A 26,416-nucleotide genomic window follows, 5' to 3' on the forward strand; every position below is an offset into this window, starting at 1 on the left:
AAGAAAAGTTCAGGACTGGATGGCTTCTCTGCTGAATTTTAAAAAACACTTTATAAGCAAGAGCTAATTCCAAGGCATTTCAATCTGTTTTTTTTTTTAATGAAATAGAACTCTTCTCATCTCCTTCTATAAAGCCAGCATTATCTTGATTCCAAAATCATACAAAGATAGAGCAACAAAAGGCCAATTCCCAACATGGACACATAAAAAATTCTCAAAAATACAAGCAAATCCAATCCAACAACACATAAAATGATTATTCAACATGACTTCCAAGGAAGAAGAGCACACTAGTCTTACAGTCAAGGCTCCTCTAAAGCAGTGTTAATACATCTTAAGTATAATCTTTGAAACAGTGAAGATGATACACCAGTTACAATGCCTGCCTAAAAACAAAAGCTGAAAACTCTTCAGGAAAATGAAGGATTCAACCAATATAATATACAGCATTCAGTCAATAAGACAAGAAAATCTGAATGTTAGGCAAAAATTTTGTCATTACAAAAAATTCCAAAATTATTGTTATAATTAATCTAAAAGAAAAGGTATATTTACTAAACATATTTTAAGATTTAAAAGAAAACAAAAAAATAACAAATTTAAATTATAAAAATAGACCATGAAACACACAGATTAAATAATTGTGGCCTGTGGAACCCACAGAATGAACTAATATCCAACAAATTAAAATTTCACAGAATGTACATAATGAAGAAAATAGTGCCCATGGAGACATAGCAATAGCAACTTCCAAGTAAAGGAACCTCCACTGTGACATGGCCTTGACTAAACAAGTTCAGAGTCGGTGAACTCAAGGGACTTCCATAGCCTAGACAGCTCATAGCAAGAGTCTCGGGTGATTGCTGACGTCATAAATAAGAGTGCCAATTGTTAAATCAACAACGGGAGTCACTGGGTGCATGCTCCCCATGTAGGATCTCTGTCCTTAATGTGTTTTACTATGAAACTTAAAAACACTACTAGTCGAACAATACCCTATACCTTGTGCGGTTGTGTGAATGCAGCCTGTTGAAATCCTTGCTTAGTATATACTAAGTTGATCTTCAGTATATGAAGGTAATTGAAAATGAAACTCGATAAAGGGCGGGATGGGAGAGGGAGAGGGAGAGGGCAGGGCCACGGGAGGGAGGGAGGTTGGGGGCGGAAGCCACAACAATACAAAAGTTGCACTTTGTAAATTCACATTTATGAAATAAAAAATAAATAAATAAATAAATAATGCACTCAGTGACTTGTCAATAGGAAGGATCATCTGTAATGAGGACAATGGTATTATCAATGACTTCAATAATATCCCTGAGGTCACTCTTTTCAAAGAAAGCACACTGACCATTTTAATTCTTGTACCTGGTGGGCCTGTAGGACATTTCTGTATTTGGTCTGAAAACACTTTCCAGAAGTAGGATGAATTCTGTGGCTCTTGGTGTAAAGCTGTTTCTCTCAAAAGCAAATACAATCGGGGCCAGCGCTGTGGTGCAGAAGGTTAAAGCCCTGGCCTGAAGTGCCAACATCTCATATGGATGCCAGTTCTAGTCCTTACTGCTCCTCTTCGGATCCAGCTCCCTGCTATGGCCTGGGAAGGCAGTAGAAGATGTCCCAAATACATACGATCCTGCACCCTATGTGGGAGACTCAGAAGAAGCTCCTGACTCCTGGCTTAAGATCGGCAAAGCCCTGGCCATTGCAGCCAGTTGCGGGAGTGAAATAGGTGAGGGAAGACAAGTCTTTGCCTGTGCAAAGACTTCTTGGAAAAGACCCCAGAGGCACAGGCAGTCAAAGCCAACATTAACTATTGGGATTACATTAAATTGAGAAGTTTCTGTACTGCAAAAGAAAAACTAAAGAAAGTGAAGAGGCAACCGACAGAATTGGAAAAAAAAATTTGCCAACTATGCTACTGATAGAGGATTAAAACCAGAATCTACAAAGAGATCAAGAAACTCCACAACAAGAAAACAAATAACGAATTTAAGAGATGGGCCAAGGACCTCAATAGACATTTTTCGAAAGAGGAAATCCAAATGGCCAACAGACACATGAAAAAATGTTCAAGATCACTAGCAATCAGAGAAATGCAAATCAAAACCACAATGAGGTTTCACCTCACCCCTGTGAGAATGGCTCACATTCAGAAATCTACCAACAATAGATGCTGGAGAGGATGTGGGGAAAAAGGCACACTAACCCACTGTTGGTGGGAATGCAAACTGGTTAAGCCACTATGGAAGTCAGTCTGGAGATTCCTCAGAAACCTGAACATAACCCTACCATACAACCCAGCCATCCCACTCCTTGCAATTTACCCAAAGGAAATTAATTTGGCAAATAAAAAAGCCATCTGCACATTAATGTTTATTGCAGCCCAATTCACAATAGCTAAGACCTGGAACCAATGCAAATGCCCATCAACAGTAAACTGGATAAAGAAATTATGGGACATGTACTCCATAGAATACTATACAGCAGTAAGAAACAACGAAACCCGGTCATTTGCAACAAGATGGAGCAATCTGGAAAACATCATGCTGAGTGAATTAAGCCAGACCCAAAGAGACAAATATCATTTGTTTTCCCTGATCGGTGACAACTGAGCACCAAAGGGGAAACCTGTTAAGTGAAATGGACACTATAAGAAACAGTGACCTGATCAGCTCTTGTCCTGACTGTTGATGTACAATGTAATATTTATCCCTTTTGGTTTTTTTTTTTTTTTGCTCTAGTACTAGTGGTTGATCTCTGTAATTAACACACAATTATTCTTAGGTATTTAAATTTTAACTGAAAAGTGATCCCTGTTAAATATAAGAGTGGGAAAAAGAGAGGGAGTAGATGTACAATTTCGGACATGCTCAATCAGTCTTGCCCCAAATAGTGGAGTTAGAAACGTGCCAGGGGATTCCAATTCAATCCCATCAAGGTGGCATGTACCAATGCCATCTCACTAGTCCAAGTGATCAATTTCAGTTCACAATTGAGCACTCTGATAGGTCTAAGAGTCAAAGGGATCACACAAACAAAACTAGTGTCTGCTAATACTAACTGATAGAATCAAAAAGGGAGAGAACGATCCAACATGAGAAGCGGGATACACAGCAGACTCTTTGAAGTTTTATAACCTGAGTTCAATAGAAAAGACTCCTGGGTCATCAGAAGCTAAACCTATTGTATCTAAAACAGGGTTATTTTGAGGGCAATGAATTCTGGGGTAATCATGTTTACTTTTTCTCCCATTGGGAAAGTAATACTCCTTGGAGATTTTTCTTGGAACTAGGTCAAGCCCGAGAGTGATTTCACTGATGTGTTCACTGATGTGTATTGCACACAGTCAGTTGGCCACTCAGCCAGGGTCTGAAGCACCAGCACATGGGGAGCAACCAACACTCTAAGGTCCTAAAGAGTGGTGGCACTGGTACAGTAGAAAATGGTGTCCCCATTTTCACAATGGTAATGATGTGTAAGAGCTGAGTATTAGTGTAATAGTCAGAGGGTGGGAGTCTGAATTTCAGGTATGAATAGGGAAATGGCAGTTTTTCTGAGTCTCAGGTATGTATACAAGCAATATATATAAGAAACCAGATTATGGAGTGTAAAACCAGAGAAACGCTAGGAATTAGAAGTGTCTGTGATTGTGGCTCAAATGATCAAGATGTGGACACTCAGACTAGCTGTATAACTGGTATCTGTAATCCAAAAATGTCAGAGTCCAGGACAGCATTAGTCCTTAGCTATAGTAGCTCTGGTGTTTCATAGGAATACATTTAGGCCATAGAGAGTCTGCAACACTAGCAAGCATGGAGTAGGTCGCAGAGATGGGATCTGGAAAGTGAGTGTGGGTGGAACAGTCATGGCTCTAGGATAAGGAGCACATACAGGGTTGAGAATAGTGGCAGCTCTAACTTCATGGCAAGGCCACATTGTAACTCTTGTCACACTTGTAGGGATAAGAGTGGAGCATGGCTGTCTCCTTCAGCTGTTGGTTATTTCTGTGGAAAATACCATTGTTCTCTGTAGATCTGACTACTGGAGATCACAGTGACATCTGGTGAGTAGATGACGTTATAGCACTTTTCCTGAAACTATTCCTAGCCATCTCCAGAAATCTTATATATTGCTCTACTTGGCAATTCTATCTGCAGAGTTTTCCCCTTTATTGCTGCATTGGAGGCTCTTAAATGTGTCTTGTAAAACTCCCAAGGCTATTGTCCTTTGTAGATAAATGTGTGTGTATGTGTGTGTAAGGGGTTAAAGATGTCATATCCTACAAAGCTTCTCCACAGAAAAAATAACAAATAAAATGAAAGGCATATATATATATATATATATATATATGTATATTATATATATATAATATATATATAAATAGGATAAAACATTATCTGGTCATTGATTTGATAAGGGATTAATTTCATAATTTCATGTATATGTATACAAGTATATATATACTTATATATATTATATATTTATATATATCAAACCTCATACTATTCATAGCAAAAACATATAAAAACCATATTTTTAAATAAGGAAAGGACTGAAAAATTTCTTCAAGTAAGATATAAAAATCACAAAAAGGAATATGAGAAAATACCCAACATCAATACTCATCAGGAAAATGCAATACAAAACTATAATGAGATATCACTTCATAACTGCTGTAATTACTATTATCAAAAAGAAAAAAGGTTGTTAAGTGTGAGTAAGAATATGGAAAAGATGAACCTTTGTACACTGCTATGCTGGTAAGAATAAAACCCATGCTACTATGGAAAATAATATGAAACATCCTAAAATGAAATTAAAATACAACTACATTATACATTCAGAAGAAATGAAGTCAGTATGTAAAAGAAATATGTACACTACCATGCTTACTGTTTTATTATTCACAATATCCAGGATATGAAAACAATCTAAATTTCTGTCAATGAATGAATGGACAAAAACATGCTATATATATATACATACATACATATATACATATAGAGAGAAAGAGATAGACATAGATATAGATATAGATAGATAAATATAGATACACACACATAAAAACAACACAGACATGAAATAATATCCAGGCTCAGAAGAAAAGAAACGTGGTTATCAATATGAAAGAAGGTGAAGGCAGAAAATCTCCCAATAAAAGGAAATGCAAAGCAAATGATAGGAATAGTTATAGAAAAACAGCAGGGTCAAGTCATTACTTATCACCTTGAATGTCAATAGCCTCAACTCTCAGTTAAAAGATACAGACTAGCTAAATGCATTAAAAAACAAAACACAGGTGCTGTGGCACAACGGATAAAAGCCCTGGCCTGAAGCACCACAATCCCATATGGGTGCCAGTTTGAGTCCCAGCTGCTTCACAGCTCTCTGCTGTGGCCTGGGAAAGCAGTAGAGAATGGCCCAAGTCCTTGGGCCCCTGCACCCGCGTGGAAGACGTGGAAGAAGCTCCTGGCTCCTGATCAGCGCAGTTCCGGCCGTTGCAACCAATTGGGGAGGGAACCAATGGAAGGAAGACCTTTCTCTCTGACTCTCCTGCTCACTTTCTGTAACACTACCTTTCAAATAAATAAATAAAATCTTTAAAAAAGAAAAACATCTCTTTGCTGCCTACAAGAAACACATCTCACCAACAAGTATGCACACACAGACTGAAAGTGAAAGGATAGAAAAAGATATTCAATGTTAACAGAAACCAAACATCAGCTGGTGTAGCAATCCTAATGTCAGATAAAGTAGACTTTAACACAAAAACTGTTAAAAGAGACAAAGAAGGACACTATGTAATGATTAATGGATCAATTCAACAGGAAGATGTGACTATAATAAACATATCTGCACCTAATTACAGGAAAACATTGATTTAAAAGAAGTATTAATGGATCTAAATGGAAACACACACTACAATACAATAGTAATTGGGGACTTCAATACCCCACTTTCAGCAATGGACAAATCAACCAGACAGGAAATCAGCAAGGAAACAACAGAGTTAATCAACACTGTGGACTAAATGGGTCTAAAGGATATTTACAGAGCTTTCATCCTACAGTTGTAGAATACACATTCTTCTCATTAGTGCATGGAACTTTCTCTCAGCAAACCACAGGGTAGGCCATCTAACAAGTCTCAGCAAATTCAAAAAATTCTAAATCATACCATGCATCCTCTCTGACTATAATGGAATGAAGCTGGAAATCAACAACTCAAGAATCTCTAGAACACATGTAAACACATGGAGACGGAACAACATGCTCCTGAATGAACAGTGGGTGATTGAAGTAATCAGAAGAAAAATCAAAAAATTTTCTCAAAATGAATGAAGATTGACAATACAACCTATCAAAATGTATGGGATAAAGCAAAAGCAGTGTTAAGAGGAAAGCTTATAGCTATTGGTGGCTACATCAAGAAACTGGAAAGGTACCAAGTACATGGGCTATCAATGTATATCAAAGATCTATAAAAACAACAGCAATCCTACCCCAAAACTAGTAGGAGAAAAAAAAATAATAAAAATTAGAGAAGAAATAAAATTGAAACAAAAATAATACAAAAGATAAAAAAATGAAGACTGGTTTTTTGAAACAAAATTGACACACCACTGACCTAACTAAACAAGAAAAGATGGGGAAGACCCAAATCAATAAAATTAGAGGTGAAGAAGTAAATCTGACCACAGATACCACATAAATAAAAAAGAATCATCAGAAATTACTACAAAGAGCTGTATGCCAACCACTCAAGAATCCTAGAAGAAAAGGATAGATTCCTGGAAACATATAGCCTAGTTAAATTGAGCCATAAAGACACAGAAAACCTAAATTGGCCAATTACCAAGCTAGAAGTTGAATCAGTAATAAATGCCATCCCAGCAAAGAAAAGTCCAGGACCGATGGCTTCACTGCTGAATTCTACCAGAAATTTAAAGCATAACTAACTTCATTTCTTCCAATCTATTAAAAAAAATTGAAAGTGAGGGAATCCTTCCAAACGCTTTCTATGAAGCCGGTACAAACTTAATTCCAAACAACACAGAAAGAGGACTACAGACCAATTTCCCTGAGGAACATTGATGCAAAAATCCTCTGCAAAATACTAACCAATCAAATCCAGCAACCCAACAGAATGATCATTCACTGGACCAAGTGGGATTTATTCCTCATATGCAGGGATGGCTCAGCATTCGCAAATCAATAAATGTGATACATCAGATTAACAAATTGAAGAACAATAGCAATATGGTTATCTCAATAGAGGCTGAGAAAACATTTGATAAAATACAACTCCTTTTAATGATGAAAACTTCAAGCAAATAAGCTATAGAAGGAACATTCCTCAACACAATACATGACAAACTCATGGCCAGTGTCCTGTTGAATAGAGAAAGATTGGAATCATTCCCACTAAAATCTGGAACCAGACAAGTATACCCACTTTCACCACTGCTAGTCAATATACACCTTGAAGTTTTAGACCAAGCCATTCAGCAAGAAAAAGAAATCAAAATGATACAAATTGGGAAGGAGGAGGTCAAACTATCCCTATTTGCAGATGACATGATTTTATATGTAGAGGATTTGGAAGACTCCACCAAGATACCATTAGAACTCACAGAAAAGTTTGGTAAAGTGGCAGGATATAAAATCAACACACAAAAATCAACAGCCTTTGCATACACAGACAATGCCATGGCTGAGAAAGAACTTCTAAGAGCCAACCCATTCGCAATAGCTACAAAAAATCAAATACATTGGAATAAATTTGTCCAAGGATGTCTAAGATCTCTATGGTGAGATTTATAAAACATTAAAGAAAGAAATCTTCCATGTTCATGGATTAGAAGAATCAATATCCTCAAAATGTCCATACTACCGAAAGAAACTTACAGATTCAATGCAATACCAATCAAAATACCAAGGATATTCTTCTCAGATATAGAAAAATGATGCTGAAAATTTGTATGCAAAAATAGGAGACCCCAAATAGCTACAGCAATCTTATGCAAGAAAAAGCAAAGCCAGAGGTACCACAATACCAGATTTCAAGACATACTGCCAATCAAAACAGCCTTGTACTGGTACAAAAACAGATGGATAGGCCAATGGAATAGAACAGAAACTCCAGAAGACAATCCACACATCTACAACTAGCTAATCTTTGACAAGGTGCTAAAACCAATCCCTGGAGCAAAGACAGTTTCTTCAACAAACGGTGCTGGGAAAACTGGATCTCCACATACAGAAGTATGAAGCAAAATCCCTACCTTACACCTTATACAAAAATCCAATGAAAATGGATCAAACACCTAAAGCTATGAACTGATAACATCAAACTATTAGAGAACATTGGGGAAATCCTGAAAGACATTGGCATGGGCACAGGCTTCTCGGAAAAGGGCCCAGAGGCACAGGCAATCAAATCCAAAATTGACAATGGAGAATACCTTAAACCAAGAAACTTCTGCACTGCAAAAGAAAAAGTCAGCAAAGTGGGAGAAATATTTGAGAATGGAGAAATTATTTGCAAACTATAGAACTAATAAAGGATTAATAACCAGAATTTATAAAGAGCTCAAGAAATTCAACAACAACAAAACAAACAACCCAGTGAAGAACTGGGCAAAGGAGTTAAACAGGCATTTCTCAAAAGAGGAAATCCAAAAGGCCAATAGACACATGAAAAAATGTTCAGGATCACCAGACATTAGGGAAATGAAAATCAAAACTACAATGAGGTTTCACTTCACCCCCATTAGAATGGACTTCATACAGAAATCAACAAACAATAAAAGATGGCAAGGATGTGGGTAGAAAGGTACCTTAAACCATTATTGGTTGGGAATGTAAACTGGTAAAGCCACTTTGGAAGATAGTATGGAGATACCTCAGAAATCTGAATACATATATACCATATGACCCAGGCATCCCAATCCCAAGGGAAATGAAAACAACATATGACAGTGTTATCTGTACCTCCATGTTGACTGCAGCTCAATTCACAATAGATAACATAAGGAATCAACCCAAATGTCTGTCAACTTAAGACTGGATAAAGAAATTACTGGATATGGACACCATGGAATACTATAGTTTTTTTTTTTTAAAAGTGAAATCCTGTCATTTGCAACAAACTGGATGAAACTGGAAAACATCATACTTAGTGAAATAAGCCACCCAAAAGGACAAATACCTTAAGCTCTGCCTGGACTGTGATAACTAATAGAGCACCCAAAGGTAATCTATAGAAGTGACGTTGACACTTCGAAATGCAATGCCTTTGAACAGCCCTTGTCTCAACTATTGAAGAACAGTTTCTTTTTTCATACTATTTCTTGAACTCTTTATGTAGTATAGAGTTAATCACATCTACATAAAGTTATTTGAAAACATATCTTAATAAAAATAAGAATGGAAATAGGAGAGTGAGTAGAAAGAGAAGTGAGAGTGTGGGTAGGAGGGTAGGCATGGTGGGAAGAATAGTTTTATTTATGAAATGTATTGTTTTTATTTATTAAATAAAAGGTTTTTGTGGAAAAAAGGAAAAAAGAGAAGGAAGTACCAATATTAGTGATTATTGTAGTTTTTGTTAGTTAAAATAGGCAAGACTGTGTACTGGGGAAGTGCAAAGACTGCAGTTAGAGTGCCTTGGGTTGAATCTCATCTCTGACTATAAATAGTTGTATTACCCTGAGTTGATTACTCAGTTTCTTTAATACACATATATTTAATGGGAAGAATAATAGTACCTAACCCATAGAGATGTGAATACTCAACAAGTTGCTATATATATAATACAAGCAATAATGTCAAATAAAGTTCTCAATGTCAAAAAAAGAACATGTTGCTGTTTGTGAAAACATGGGTGAAGTTGGAGGACATTATCTTAAGGAAAACGATCCAGCTGGATATAGAAGGAAATTAAAATACTTCGATGTAGAATCTAAAATTGCCAACTCATAGAAACAGAAAATAGAAAGGTGCTTTCCAGAGTCTAGAGCAATGTGCAAATTGGGATGTTGGTCAACCTGTACAATCTGTCAGTTCAACAAAATGAATAAATTGACATTAAAATACAGCAGTGTGACTACAGTATACGATATATACTGTATTGAATATATGAAATTTCCTAAGAAATCTAAAATATTAAAACAAAATTTTAAAACGAAAATGGTAACTATGTCAGATGATGAGTATTTTAATTAGCTTCATTGCAGTGACTATTTTGCAACATACATGTATACAAAAACATCAAGTTATACATCTAAAAACATAAAATTTTTCTTTTTCAAACAGAGCCAAATATTTAGATTTAAAAAATGTATTACTTGGGCCAAACAAGGAACGACAACGTTCATTAATATCTGGGCAGTATCCATTAAAACATATAGATGTGCCGTCTTTGCATAGTTCACCGTCGTGTATGACCTTGTCATCAGGACAATCTGCCGATCTTCCAGTACAATGATCAGTGAAATCACAATCAGGATATTTAAGTCTCCTGCATATCGTATAATAGGGCTTAAACTAATGACAAATAAAATATAAAAAGAAATTATTCATATATTGTGTTTGTCAATATTGTAAAGTTATGTCAATAATTTCCACCCTGTACCTCTTATTCAGTGAGACCTATCAATATCTTTTTCTATATCAATATTTTAATAATTTAAAAATGAAAAGTTTTGCAGTTTTTACTTAGTTTTATAAAGGGGACAGATTTGTGTGCTTCATATATGCAGTTTTAAGAGCATGATTCTTCCCAACCTCCCTCCCTAACTCCCATGCTCTCTTTCGTTCCCTACTTTGATTTTTGCAATGGCATGCTTCCAATTTACTGTATAATCAGAAGCTGATTAATATTATCAACTAAAATCAGAAGATAAAAGAACCAGAAATAGTATATCACAAATGTGACATCAAAGTCAAAATTTTGTTTTTTCAGTACAAGGGAGGAAAGATCAAATATAGCTTTGAAAATTATTCCTTTTGGGTAAAAATAGTGTAATTTAGTCAATTTACAATAAAATAAACCTATCAAACTACAATTTGTAAGGATAGAATACTTCCAAATTTTATGACAAACGTGAGATACAAATAATAGAAAGATCAGAGGGAAAAATAAGTTCAATTACAGACATTTACAGACATTTTTGAAGAAGAAAAAACCTACTCGTAATCCTCCTAGATGTCTTCCAGTTAAATAACGCCTTTTAAATAGAATTCATAAAATTTATATAAAGAATTTTAAAGAGAACATAGCTCATTTTTATTAAATTATGTCTAATTTATATGAAACATTACAGACGAAAGAATGTAATCGTATAATAAGAAAAAAAAAAAGTTGTGTTAGTCAAGGACAGTCAGTCATATAGTTCCCATGATAAGTATTTCAAAAGAGGTTTTCTCATAAGATGAATCTGTTATGAATACAATGAGAGGGCTGAAAAGGCAAACAGGGAACAGAAGTCAAGCTGTTCACCATACAAAATCCACTGAAATCCTTCAGTAAAAACAATCTTTAAATAAAAAGTTCATTGCACCGTTGCAGTGGCTCAACAGGCTAATCTTCCGCCTGTGGCGCTGGCACACCAGGTTCTAGTCCCGGTTGGAGTGCCGGATTCAGTCCCGGTTGCCCCTCTTCCAGGCCAGCTCTCTGCTGTGGCCCGGGAGTGCAGTGGAGGATGGCCCAAGTGCTTGGGCCCTGCACCCCATGGGAGACCAGGAGAAGCACCTGGCTCCTAGCTTCAGATCAGCACGGTGCCAATGGCAAAGGAAGACCTTTCTCTCTGTCTCTCTCTCACTGTCCACTCTGCCTTTCAAAAATTAAAAAATAAATAAACAAAAAGTTCATACCTTAAATTTTTGCTACAGATACTATTTCTAAAATACTGTATCTAGTAATTTTCACTCCGTATATATTTTTAGAAATTTTCTACATCTCTCAAAATCATATTTATAGATATTTATCATAATCAATAACTGTTTTATTTATAAAATATTTTTATTTATAAAAATGTAATACGTGGAGGAATGAACAACTCTCCCTTTAAGTGAAGAACTTCAGTAATAAGGAGTTCTATAATGTTAATAAATCAAGACTTATACTCTGGTTTCTCTTCAGATCGTATAAATCTTTCGCCTTTTACTAAAGATTTCCATGGAGAGGAACAATAAATCTTAGGAGTTCAGATTAAACTTCTCCAAGAGCAGATTGATTGTGGTTTTATTTGCAAAGCTTTTTGAGTTGGAAACATTTTGTGCAGAATAACTTGGGGTTTGCCAGATGTCACCGTGGCAGCCAGACAAGCCTGCCCTTTGAGTGGGAAAGCAGCCATAGACAGTGCTTGAATGAAGGATGGTGGCTGAATTGGGCTCCTAGTTTGATTTGACCCCTGTGGTGCTGATGTGTCTATGTATGAGTTGTTGAAATCATGACTTGTGCCTAAAAGTCAGATGTGTGGATTGCATTATGAACTGATCAGATTTTTATTGGGAAGATATTTTAAAGTCTAGATAATTGTGTCTATATGTTGAAACACTGGTAGCCAGTTTTCAGGCTCCTTAGTAAGAAGGGGTGTGGCTCAGCAAGTGTAACAGTAAAGCTAATCTGTTGAAATGATTGCTGTAAGAGCTTTCTTATTCATTGCCTTATAGTAAAATTTACAGTAACTTTTTGTCACAAAAGAGGATGTATAAACTGGGAAATTCTCTATAGGTATGCATTTATTTATTTTGTGTGATTAATATGTTACAAAAATCATGGAGTAAACAACATTGCTATTTTATAACTTGTTTTTGTAAATTCTAAACAATCTCATTCTGAAAAGGCTTCCTTCTCTTAATTAATGTTGAGTATTAGATATCCATGACTGTTATCCCTGTGTAATATTTATTTTTAACTTTGTCCACATCTATTCCTGCTCATCTCCAGTAAAATAATTTTATGGAAGATAAAATTACTGTACAAAGAATACAGAGGGCATTCCTTTTATTATAGGATAAAGTTGGCCAACTAAATTATCCTAGTTATTCTTAAAATGAATCTTGGGCAAAGAGAAACATAGTCAGTGTATTTATCTTGTAAGATGGAAAGACCCATGCTGAGTCTGATTAATGTAAGAAGATGTTGCAAAGAATTGATTTTATAAATCTTAAAGGAGATGTGATGGTATTTATCTTTTCTTGATTTTTCCTTCTGAACATTGATGTCTTTAGAAAGTAATCAACATGATGGTTTCAGGGCCTAATTGTTGGTAAATGATTGAGACACAGATAAAAATGTTAATATCCACTGTTTACCACCATGTTATTTGAATTAGAAGTGACCATGTATATTATCTTGCTTGAAGAAGTATTTGACAAAAAAAAAGCAGTGACTGTCATTTGTAAATTTTCTTGTTCTAAAGAAAGTTATGTTCTATAGATATAAATTATGTAAATAAAAGTTATTTTATACCACTTAAAAAAAATAAAAATAAATCAAGACTTAAAAAAAGCTACTGAAAATATTGCTATTAGAAAGAGGCCCTGGCCAGAGACGCAGCTCACTAGGCTAATCCTCCATGTGTGGCGCCGGCACACTAGGTTCTTGCCCCAGTTGGGGGCACCGGTTCTGTCCCGGTTGCTCCTCTTCCAGTCCAGCTCTCTGCTGTGGCCCGGGAGTGCAGTGGAGGATGGCCCAAGTGCTTGGGCCCTGTACCTGCATGGGAGACCAGGAGGAAGCACCTGGCTCCTGGCTTCAGAGTGGCACAGTGTTTCAGCCATAGTGGCCATTTAAGAGGTGAACCAACAGAATAAAGACCTTTCTCTCTGCCTCTCTCTCTCACTGTCTAACTCTGCCTGTCAAAAAAGAAAGAAAGAAAGAAAGAAAGAAAGAAAGAAAGGAAGGAAGGAAGGAAGGAAGGAAGGAAGGAATAGGCCCTAACAACCAACAAAAGTTCACAAAATCAGAAATCTGGTCCTATATTTATTAAGTATAATTATTTAAAAACACTTATTTTGACTTATAGCTTAATTATAAGTTTTCTAAAGTATCCCACACATAATTAATATACACACAGAAAATGTTCACATCTATAAATCTTACACGGCAATTTTGGCAACAGGGTCCTTCAAAGCAATCTAGTCCTGCCTTCAGCCTACAAGTTTGATGATCACAACAATTTTCAGGCCCACATTGCTGTTAAGGAATACAATGTACAAGTGAAAATACATCATTACAATAATACAAACTTTAATATGGACTATATTTGTTGGGCATAACTTTTGAGTTTGGGGAAAGATGAATATTGCTATCGTTGATATATTTTAGCATCTCTCTATATTTAAAATATTAATGTAAATCATTTATATCAAGTCATATGAAGTAACTGATACCCTACTTACCTTCTTATCCTACTAGAGAACTGAGGAAGATATATGAAGTACTCATTTTCCAGAAGGTAGACAATAGGCAATTGTCTTTAGAGAACAAAAACAAATGTAATAAGCCCTAGGTTACCAGCTTACCACTGGCAGGAATTTTCTGAAGGAGCCTGTGTAAATTTCATTGACTTAAAAAGAAAAAAAAAATGGCTCTTTGATGGAATACTGTTGAACAGTTAGCTACTAAAAGAAAGTTCAGAATTCTGCATACTGGTCAACACTTCATGGGTTTGAAGATATCCTAGACCTTGACGAAAAACTTATGTAAACCTGAAGAAACAGTGACTAAAGTCTATGTCAACAGAAGTAAAGGCAGATAATATGCCAAAAAAGAGGTTCCATGAACTGTGGGACAGTATAAAGCAGTCTAATTTGTGTGCAATTGGAGTTTCAAAACTGGGGCAGAAGCTGGGTATTGTAGATGGTTGGAAGCAAAAAAGTATCAGAAGTAATTGTTGCTAAAACTTTTCTAAATTTGGAAATAGTAAAGATTGAATATTTTTTAAATAACAAATATTGGCCGGCGCCGTGGCTCAGTAGGCTTATCCTCTGCCTTGCGGCGGCCGGAACACCGGGTTCTAGTCCCGGTCGGGGCGCCGGATTCTGTCCCAGTTGCCCCTCTTCCAGGCCAGCTCTCTGCTGTGGCCAGGGAGTGCAGTGGAGGATGGCCCAAGTGCTTGGGCCCTGCACCCACATGGGAGACCAGGAGAAGCACCTGGCTCCTGCCATCGCAACAGCGCGGTGCGCCGGCCACAGCGCGCCTACCGCAGTGGCCATTGGAGGGTGAACCAACGGCAAAAAGGAAGACCTTTCTCTCTGTCTCCCTCTACTGTTCACTCTGCCTGTCAAAATAAAAAAAAAAGATAACAAATATTGGTGAGGATGTAGTAAAAAGGGAAACTGTTGTGCACTGTTAGTGGGAATGTAAATTAATAACAGCCTTTATGGAGACTAATATGAAATTTCCACAAAAATTAAAAATATATTATCATATGACCCAGCAATCACACTTCGGGACATAAATCCAAAGGAGCTAGTATGTTAAAGAGATATCTTCCCTCTTGTGTAATGATCATTGCAGCCTTATCATAATAGCTTATATGGAAGCAAGCAAGGAATCCATCATCAAATAAGTAGATAAAAATTGTGATATATATATATATATATATATACACATACACATACGGACACATACACATATGCAGTGAGACAGTATTCAGTTTTTTTAAAAATGGGATAATCCTGTCATTTTCAACCACATAGACAAATCTAGAGGACATTATACTACATGAAATAATCTAGACATATAAAATGAATACTACATGATCTCATTTATATGTGGAATCTATTAAAGTCAAACACATGGAAGTAGAGACTAAAATGGCGATTACCAGAGGCTGAGAAAGGGCAGTAAATGGAGCAAGGAGAGATGTTGATTAAAGAGTACAAAGCTTCAGCTAGGACAAATAACCTTAGTGATCACTAACACAGGATGGTGATGAATGTAATGAAGATATAACTTTATTTTGGTGCAAAATTTTTTGAAATTCATGTATAGCATTTTCAGAACACACATCCATGTTTTCTCTTTTGAAAAATATTATATTAATAATTATTGATATTTACTGTGATATTTCAAACAAGTACACAATGTGCAATTGATCAAGTCATTATAATACATATTTCCATTCTTTGATATTACTTTATCATTAAAATCATGGGACTCTTCTACACTATTCATAAAATATATAATAAGTTATTATGAACTACAGTCACCCAACTATGCTTTCTAAACACACACTGGTGATTATATTAGAGGCTGGGAGGGAAAGGAGAGGATAGAGTTTGAATAATGGGTATCAAGAAGAGTTAGGGCCAGTGCCATGGCTCACTAGGCTAATCCTCCGCCTGCTGTGCCAGCACCCTGGGTTCTAGTCCTGGTCAGGGCACTGAATTCTGTCCCAGTTGCTCCTCTTCCAGTCCAGCTCTATGCTGTGGCCCGGGAAGGCAGTGGAGGATGGCCCAGGTCCTTGAGCCCTGCACCCCCATGGGAGACCAGGAGGAAGCACCTGGCTCCTCGCTTCAGATCAGCGCAGTGCACCAGCCGCAAGGCGCTGGTTGTAGTGGCCACTTTGGGGGTGAACCAATGAAAAAAGGAAGACCTTTCTCTCTGTCTCTCTGTCTCTCTCACTGTCTAACTCTGCCTGTTAAAAAAAACAAAAAACACGAGAGTTAGATGAGGGGGATAATTCCCTAGTTTTCCATGCACCTTTGAAATAACTTCATATACTTCAAATTGATTACACAATAGATTTTACCGATGCTTTAACCACAGAGATGATGTGTGTGAGGTGATGAATTAGTTAGCTTGTTTAGTAACTCCATAATGTATAAGCACAAAACATCACAGGGTGACAGCATCAAATTTTGGTGAGGATACAAAGGGACTAAAAGTTCACCATGTGAACCACCATGTGCTGTGGTACAGCAGGTTAACGCACTAGCCCGAAGCACCAGCATCCCACACCATATGGGCTCGGGTTCCAGACCCAGCTCCCCCACTTCCTATCCAGCTCTCTGCTATGGCCTGGGAAAGCAGTGTAGAATGAGCCAAGTCCTTGGGCCACATGGGAGACCCAGAAGAAGCTCCTGGCTCCTAGCTTCAGATTGGCACAGCTCTGGTAGTTTTGGCCAATTGGGGAGTGAACCAGCAGATGGAAGAACTCTTTCTCTCTCTGCCTCTGCTCTCTGTGTGTACCACTGACTTTCAAATAATAAATAAAATACATCTTTTTAAAAAAAGTTCATTATGTTGACTCTAAAGTGTAAAATACTTAATCGCATTGAAAAATGCTTAGGTAATCTCCAATAATATGTTTACCTTAATAATCTATTTTTCTAACTTTTATTTAGTAAAAATAAATTTCCAAAGTACAGTTTATGGATTACAATGGCTCCCCCCCCCATAAATTCCCTCCAACCCGTAACTCTCCCATCTCCCATTCTCTTTCCAATTCCATTCACATCAAGATTCATTTTCAATTATCTTTATATACAGAAGATCAATTTAGTACATATTAAGTAAAGATTTCATCTGCACCCACACAGAACATAAAGTGTAAAATACTGTTTCAGTACTAGTTATAGCATTAATTCACATTGAACAACACATTAAGGACAGAGATCATATATGAGGAGTATGTGCACAGTGACTCCTGGTGTTGACTTAACAAATTGACACTCTTGTATATGGCATCAGTAATCTCCCTAGGCTCTTGTCATGAGTTGGCAAGGCTATGAAAGCCTTTTGAGTTTGCAGACTCAGATCTTTTTTAGACAAGGTGATAGTCAAAGTGGAAGTTCTCTCCTCCCTTCAGAGAAAGGTACTTCCTTCTTTGATGGCCCTGTTCTTTCCACTGGGATCTCACTCACAGAGATCTTTCAATAAGGTCCTCTTAATTTTTTTTTCCAGAGTGTCTTGGCTTTCCATGCCTAAGTTACTCTCTTGGGCTCTTCAGCCAGATCCGAATGCCTTAAGGGCTGATTCTGAGGCCAGAGTGCTATTTAAGGCATCTGCCATTCTATGAGTCTGCTGTGTATCCCACTTGCCATGTTGGATCATTCTCTCCTTTTTGATTCTATCAGTATTAGCAGACACTAGTCTTAAATATGTGATCCCTTTGAATCCTAATCCTATCAGTATGATCAATTGTGAACTGAAACTGATCACTTGGACTAGTGAGATGGCATTGGTACATGCCATCTTGATGGGATTGAATTGGAATCCCCTGGCACATTTCTAACTCCACCATTTGGGTCAAGTCAGCTTCAGCATGTCCCAAATTGTACATCTGTACATCTCCTCCCTCTCTTATTCCCACTCATATTTAACAGAGATCACTTTTCAGTTAAATTTAAACACCTAAGAATCATTGTGTGTTAATTACAGAGTACAACCAATAGTATTAAGCAGAACAAAAAAATACTAAAAGGGCTAAAGTATTAAATTGTACATCAACAGTCGAGACAAGGGCTGAAAAAGTCACTGTTTCTCATAGTGTCCATTTCACTTCAACAGGTTTCCTTTTTGGTGCTTGGTTAGTTGCCACCAATCAGGGAAAACATATTTGTCCCTTTGAGACTGGCTTAAATCACCCAGCATGATGTTTTCCAGATTCCTCCATTTTGCTGCAAATGAACGGATTTCACTGTTTTTTACTGCTGTATAGTAGTCTATACAGCACATGTCCCAGAATTTCTTAATCCAGTCTACTGTTGATGGACATTTAGGTTGATTCCAGGTCTTAGCTATTGTTAATTGAGCTGCAAGAAACATTAAAGTGCAGACAGCTTTTTGTTTGCCAATTTAATTTCCTTTAGATAAATTCCAAGGAGTGGGATAGCTGGGTTGTATGGTAGGGTTATATTCAGGTTTCTGAGGAATCTCCAGACTGTCTTCCATAGTGGTTTTACCAGTTTTCATTCCCACCAACAGTGGTTTAGTATTCCTTTTTCCCCATATCCTTGCCAGCATCAGTTATTGGTAGATTTCAGTATGTGAGCCATTCTGACTGGGGTGAGGTGAAACCTCCTTGTGATTTTGATTTGCATTTCCCTGATTGCTAGTGATCCTGAACATTTTTTCATGTGTCTGTTGGCCACTTGGATTTCCTCTTTTGAAAAATGTCAGGGACCACGCAGCATGTGGCCTCTTAGTGGAAAACTACTGAGGCAGGGCTAAAACAGCCCAGACCAGAGAATACTGATAACGCAACCTTGTGTGACCTTGTGCCTTAAGACCTTGTAACCTTTCTCCTACTAGCACTTGTAACCTTTCCCCTACTTTCACAGGCATTACAGCTACAAGATAAGCTCCTCCTCCTTCCCCCGCCCAATGTCCTGCCCTCCCAAATGCCCCTCCTTCCCCCACCTGATACCCTGCCTTTATGATATATAAGTGTGTGGTTGAAAAATAAAATTTGTTAATCCTCCGCTTTGCGGTGCCAGCACACTGGGTTCTAATCCTGGTTGGGGTACCGGATTCTATCCCGGTTGCCCCTTTCCAGGCCAGCTCTCTGCTATGGCCCAGGAAGGCAGTGGAGGATGGCCCAAGTGCTTGGGTCCTACACCAGCATGGGAGACCAGGAGAAGCGCCTGGTTCCTGGCTTCGGATCAACACGATGTGCCAGACACAGTGGCCATTGGAGGGTGAACCAATGGCAAAAAGGAAGACCTTTCTCTCTGTCTCTCTCTCACTATCCATTCTGCCTGTCAAAAAAAATTTGCAGCTTGAACAGCCATCTTGTCTTGCTGCCATCTTTGTGGCTCCTGTCCCTTTCATTCCCCATTCTAGGTACTTGGCCCTAGTTGACGTATCATGGGACAGGACAACTGGTGCCTAACATGGGGCTTGAGTGCGGCCCTTGGGGTTTGAGTGCCTGTAAGATTGGAGGAACGCCACCTTCCAGGAGGAAAACTTGGATCCAAGTGATTATGTGACCGGCTCAGAACTGCCCACCCGAGATAATTAGCATCGGTCGACGCTGTGGAGTGAAGACTGCGCAAGGTAAGTGACGGCCATCAGACAGGCATTATCGTCACGGGAAATGTTCATTTCGGGTCTCAGGGAGGCCCTCAATATACGAGGAGTTTGGGCTAAAAATAAGGATCTAAAGGCATTTTTTGAGTATGTAGAAAAAGTGTGTCCCTGGTTCCCCAAGGAAGGAACAATTGACGAGGTCAAGTGGGAAAGTGTTGGAAGTTGTTTAAAGGATTTTCATGAAACCTTTGGCCCTGCAAAGGTGCCTATTATGGTTTTTTCATATTGGAACCTGATTAATGACATTCTAAAAACCCGTCACCTAGATAAGACTATTGATGCCCTAGTAAGGGATGGTGAGGAGACGCTACAGCAATCCTCCCAACCCGCATCTAAATGCCCACCCGTCATTCTGGATATACCCTCCACTGATGATGACCCCAAAGATGAAATTAAAGAGCCCATTTTGGCCTATATCAACAAAACGAGACAACTATATCCTGCCATCTGAGACAAATTAGATTCAGACGAGGAAGCTGCTCCAGGGGGAGAGGACATGCACTACCATAATTCCGATTGGCCCCCAAATGTTAAAAATCCACCGCAATACAATACTCAGCCTCACCCTCCCATTTGTGCCCTGGCTCTCTATGACCTTAACCCTCCCGTGCCTGACTTGTCAGCCTTGCGACAGTCACTTCAACACAGATGAGAGCACATCCAACTCCTTAAGGAAATAAAATCCCTCGACAAGGAGCTCTGCCACCTTGCCTTAGAGCACCCCCTTAACAAAACCTAAACAAGGTAAAGTCAGGTCCAAAACCCAACCCCTTCTAGCTTTCCCTGTAACCAGGAGGCAAGCCAGAGGTTGCTTTGAGCCTGCCACTGATGGGGAAAATGAGGCTGAGGAAAATTTGCCCCACCACTCTGGGGAAGACAGTGAGGAACCTGGGTCAGAGGATGAAGACCAGGACCTCAATCCAGGACTGGTTAATGGACAACCACCACCCTATAAAAAACTTAGCTTCCGATTTATTGCAAAACTTAAAACTGCTTGCACCCAATATGGCCCCACTGCTCTGTATACTCAGGCCTTACTGGAAAGCCAGAGTGCCCGGTGGCTTACGCCTAATGATTGGGACTTTCTCACCAGAGCTGCTCTCAACGGAGGTGACTACGGTCTGTGGAGGGCTGACTACGTTCAAATTTGCAAAGAGATAGCTCAACAAAATTCTGCTAAAAATTCATCTAAAAATTGGACCCTCAAAAAACTTTTGGGAGATGCCCTGTATAATTCCAACAATTCACAAGCCCAGTTCCCTGATGGACTTCTGGTGCAAACTAAAGCTACCGGACTAGGGGATTGGAGAAAGCTTCCTCAAAGGGGAGCAGTCACCACCTTCTTGGCTAAGATTCAACAGGGGCCCAACAAGCCTTATAGTAATTTTGTCTTGCGTCTTAATGTTGTGGCTGAGAGATTAGTTGGCCCAGGAGAAAATGGAAGTGCATTTGTTACACACCTCACCTTTGAGAATGCCAACCCAGCTTGTAAAGATATTCTTAGGCCTCATAAACATAAGGGTGATCTTTCAGAATATGTAAGGCTCTGCGCTGGTGTGGGATTGGCCCATGCCATGGGCTTGGCAATTGGGGCCACACTCAAATTGATCCAAAATCCCTCCAAGGGGACCTCCACTTGCTACAATTGTAAGCAGCCTGGACATTTTGCCCGTGAATGTCCAACCGCCTTATCAAACAGGCCCATGGCCCAAGGCGCAGCTCCATCTCCCCCAGGCAGGCCGATTCCCTCCACCCTATGCCCCCGATGTCATAGGGGTTATCACTGGGCAAACGAATGTAGGTCAAAAACTAATTCTTCAGGACAACCCCTCCCTCCTCGCATGCCAGGAAACTCCCAGAGGGGCCAGCCCCTGGCCCCGGTATCTCAAAGGACAAACCCTGGGGCAGTACGGTTTGTCCCCTCCCAGCCTCAGGCTCAGCAAATACCTCAACAATAGCTTCCCTCCAACGAGCAACCCCACGTAGCGCAGGACTGGACCTCTGTGCTGCCTCCGATACAATATTAGATTCCACCCAGAGCCCACAAATTATCCCTACAGGGTTGCAGGTCCCCTTGCCTTCGGGTACCTGTGCTTTTATTCTCAGCCGAGCATCAGCCACCCTTAAAGGCATTCAAGTTTTTCCCGGTAATATTGATGGTGACTTTACTGGGGAGATAAAAATCCTAGCAGCCGCTATTAATGGAGTAGTTGTTGTTCCACAAGGCACCCGTCTAGCACAACTGGTTCTTCTGCCTTTAATTACTGGAAATACATCCTCAATTTCTTCCAGGCCCCGAGGCATTACCCCTTTGGACTCCTCGGATGCTTATTGGGTCCAGCCAATTACAAAAAATAGGCCTGTGTTAACCCTTACTATTGAAGGAAAGGATTTCAAGGGCATTTTGGATACAGGGGCAGATGCCACAGTCACATCTCAAGATCATTGGCCCACCCATTGGCCGCTGACCGCATCTCTCACCGATTTGTGAGGTATAGGCCAGTCCAACAACCCCCAAGTCAGCTCAAGGGTATTACACTGGAAAGATAAGGAAGGCAATCAGGGCACTGTGACTCCTTTTGTATTACCAGGCCTCCCTGTTAACCTGTGGGGACGTGACATTCTTTCCCAAAAGGAAGTTATCCTGTGTAGCTTAGTGCTGTGTTCACACAACAAATGCTGCGCATGGATTATGTGCCTGGCACAGGACTTGGAAAAATGAGACAGGGCTTAACTCAACCTATTACAGCCCCCCCCCCAAAACAGATAGACATGGGCTCAGATATTCGGATTTTAGTAACGGCCACTGGCCTTCCTGTACCCCATGCAGATAAAATCACATGGAATACTCAAACTCCTGTTTGGGTGGATCAGTGGCCGCTTACCCAAGAAAAGCTAAATGCTGCTACAGCACTTGTACAGGAGCAGCTTGCGGCTGGACACCTAGAGCCTTCCAATTCTCCCTGGAATATGCCCATTTTTGTCATAAAGAAAAAATCTGGTAAATGGCGCCTTTTACAGGATTTGCGCACCGTTAATAAGGTCATGGCACCTATGGGAGTCCTCCAACCTGGTATCCCAACCCTTGTGGCCATCCCAAATGGTTATTACAAAATAATTATAGATCTCAAAGACTGTTTTTTCACTATTCCTCTGCACCCTGATGATAGTCTTTATTTTGCCTTCAGTCTCCCCTGTGTTAATTTCCAAGGACCGATGCAGATTTCATTGGAAAGTTTTGCCCCAGGGGATGGCCAATAGCCCCACCCTTTGTAAAAAGTTTGTAGCACAGGCAGTGGACCCAATTCGTTTATGCTCGCCACACATTTATATTCTACATTATATGGATGACATTTTACTGGCAGCTCAAAACAAGTCAGACCTAAAAGATTGCTTTACAGCATTTTCTAAAGCCTTTCTTGCCCTTGGTTTACAAATTGCTCCTGATAAGGCCCAATTACAAGACCCCTTTACCTATTTGGGTTTAAAATTACAACAGGAATTGGTTTTTGTGCCCCACATCCAGTTCCGCTTGGATTGCCTCCATACCCTTAATGATTTTCAAAAACTTCTAGGAGATATTCAACGGCTCAGGCCCTATTTAAAAATACCTAATAATGTCCTTTTACCCCTCAATGACATTCTGCGAGGAGACCCAGATCCCTCTTCCCCCCACGAGCTCACCCCTGCCACGGGAGATGCATTAAACCAAGTAACACAAGCCATTAGCCAACAGTTTGTCTCACAAATTTCTTACACTATCCCCCTACTTTTTGTGGTTTTAGCCACACCACATATGCCCACTGGAGTTTTTTGGCAAAAATCCCTCGTGCCCAATAAAAAAGGTCAACCTCTTTTCCGGGTCCTTCTCCCCATTTCCTCATCCAAAGTAATTGCAATATATTTGTCTCAGGTTGCTTCAATAATCATCAAGGCTCATTTCCTTTCCCACCAATATTTCAGAAAAGATCCCGATGTTGTAGTAGTGCCACATACCCGAGAACAGACCCAGTTCCTTCTTCAAACTTCTGATGACTGGGGAATAGCCACGTCAGGATTTATGGGAACCATTGACAATCACCTCCCTGATGACCCCGTGTTACAGTTTGCCCAATCCTGTTCCTTTATTTTTCCAAAAAAATACAAAAAACAATCCCATTCCAAAGGCTGTTACAGCATTTACAGATGGGTCATCCAGCGGGATGGCTGCCTTTGTGGCAGACAACAGTTCCCATGTTTTTAAAACATCTTATCAGTCGGCCCAGTTGGTTGAGCTGTATGCCATACTTCAAGTCTTTACACAGTTTTCCAGTCAAGCTGTAAATATTTATACTGATAGTGCATATGTAGCTCACTCCATTCCATTGCTTGAAACTTCTCCTTTTCTTAAAACAACTTCCAACGCTACACCCTTGTTTATACAAATTCAAAAGCTAATACGAGAAAGACAACAGCCCTTCCATTTGGGACATATTAGGGTGCACACAAGCCTACCAGGATCACTCTCAGAAGGTAATGCCCAGGCAGATGCTGCTACAAGGCTTACCTTCCCCATAATTGTGGGATCAGCACAGGAAGCTCAAAACTCAGAAGGTAATGTCCAGACTGATGCTGCTACAAGGCTCACCTTCCCCATAATTGTGGGATCAGTGCAGGAAGCTCGAAACTTGCATAGGTTGCATCACTTAAATGCTCAATCTCTCCGTTTTTTGTTTGTTTGTTTGTTTGTTTTTTGTAAAATTTCACGAGAACAGACTTGTGAAATAGTCAAAGAATGCCCCTCATGCATTACAAGCCAACCTGTACCACATTTGGGAGTCAATCCACGTGGTCTTCTCCCTAATCAACTGTGGCAAATGGATGTCACACACTTCCCAAAATTTGGCAAACTAAAATATCTTCATGTCTCTATAGACACCTACAGTGGCTTTATCTTTGCCTCTCCCCATACAGGAGAAGCTACTAAGGATGTTATCTCGCATCTTATCACAGCCTTTTCTGTACTTGGAAAACCTATTAAAATTAAAACAGATAATGGTCCTGCTTATGTCAGTACTAAATTTAAACAATTTTGTGAAGCACTCCACTGTTTTTGTATGTAGGGATAATTTAGCTTATACCATTTTACCAACGAATTGGACTGGTAGTTGCATGCATACTATACTTCTTCCTGAGGTAGAGATTATTGATGGATATACCCCTGTTTCTATCCCCTCCCTTGATTATATCGCAGGGAGACAAAAGCAAGCTATTCAATTTATTCCTTTATTGGCCACATTGGGAATTTCCACAGCTGTGGTTACAGGACCCACAGGGCTAGGGATTGCAGTCCAAAAATATAGAGAATTGTCCCAACAACTTATTAATGATGCACAAACCCTATCCACCACCATTCAGGACCTTCAAGATCAAACTGATTCCCTAGCAGAAGTGGTTTTACAAAATCATAGAGGCTTAGACTTGCTTACTACTGAATAGGGAGGTATTTGCTTGGCTTTACAGGAAAAATGTTGTTAAAACTAACAAATCCGGCATCGTTCGTGATAAAATCAAGACACTTCAAGAAGATCTGGAGTGTCGTCGACGTGCCATGGCTGAAAATCCCTTTTGGACGGGATGTAATGGACTACTTTCCTATTTGCTGCTGCTTTTAGTCCCTATTGCTGGTTTGCTTGTTATACTATCTGTAGGTCCTTGTCTTTTCAATAAGCTGATGACTTTTATCTAACAGCAAGTAGATAATTTAGCAGCCAGACCAATTCAAATACATTACCAAAGTCTGGCCATGGAAGATACCCTGGAGAACGTTATCTCTCTCTCTGGCCGGTGAAGTCTGGCCGGTGAGGTCACGGTCCCTCCAATAACTGACTCTCCCCTTCAGTCTGCCACTGACCCAGTCAGGAGCCCAGGGAAGGCCCCAGGCCTATCAATTAGACGAGCAGTAAGCTAATGACGGGCACCTTCCCGGAACCTCACCCACCTAAGACAGGAGTTCTTGGGGACTGGCAAGGATATCCAATGACGGGTAAGAGGTGATGGAGCTGCAGGTCGCTTCCTAAGACAGGCACTGCTCGCTCATCACACTTGGCCTAACTGGTAGCCATTTCTACTTAATTAACAAAAAAGGGGGATATGTCAGGGACCATGCAGCATGTGGCCTCTTAGTGGAAAACTACTAAGGCAGGGCTAAAACAGCCCAGACCAAAGAGTACTGATAACGCAACCTTGTGTGACCTTGTGCCTTAAGACCTTGTAACCTTTCCCCTACTTTCACAAGCATTGCAGCTACAAGATAAGCTCCCCCTCCTTCCCCCACCCAACATCCTGCCCTCCTAAATGCCCCTCCTTCCCCCACCTGACACCTTGCCTTTAT

At 39.5% G+C, this 26,416-nt stretch overlaps 1 protein-coding gene and 1 pseudogene across 1 annotated transcript in view; one reads left to right on the forward strand and one right to left on the reverse strand.

The window, feature by feature from the left end:
* LOC133775472 (disintegrin and metalloproteinase domain-containing protein 32-like) overlaps positions 1–26,416 on the reverse strand; it is a 206,235-nt gene that overhangs the window by 91,822 nt on the left and 87,997 nt on the right. The window contains exons 13-15 of the mRNA XM_062213813.1: positions 14,107–14,199; positions 13,720–13,745; positions 10,346–10,518 (exon numbers count right to left, since the gene is read on the reverse strand). Coding sequence (XP_062069797.1) covers positions 10,346–10,518; positions 13,720–13,745; positions 14,107–14,199 — 292 coding nt within the window. The remainder of the gene's footprint in view (positions 1–10,345; positions 10,519–13,719; positions 13,746–14,106; positions 14,200–26,416) is intronic.
* On the forward strand, positions 12,122–12,244 carry LOC133775538 (U5 spliceosomal RNA; annotated as a pseudogene).

The sequence above is a fragment of the Lepus europaeus genome, chromosome 16, assembly GCF_033115175.1.
Source record: "Lepus europaeus isolate LE1 chromosome 16, mLepTim1.pri, whole genome shotgun sequence".
Taxonomy (NCBI): Eukaryota; Metazoa; Chordata; class Mammalia; order Lagomorpha; family Leporidae; genus Lepus; species Lepus europaeus.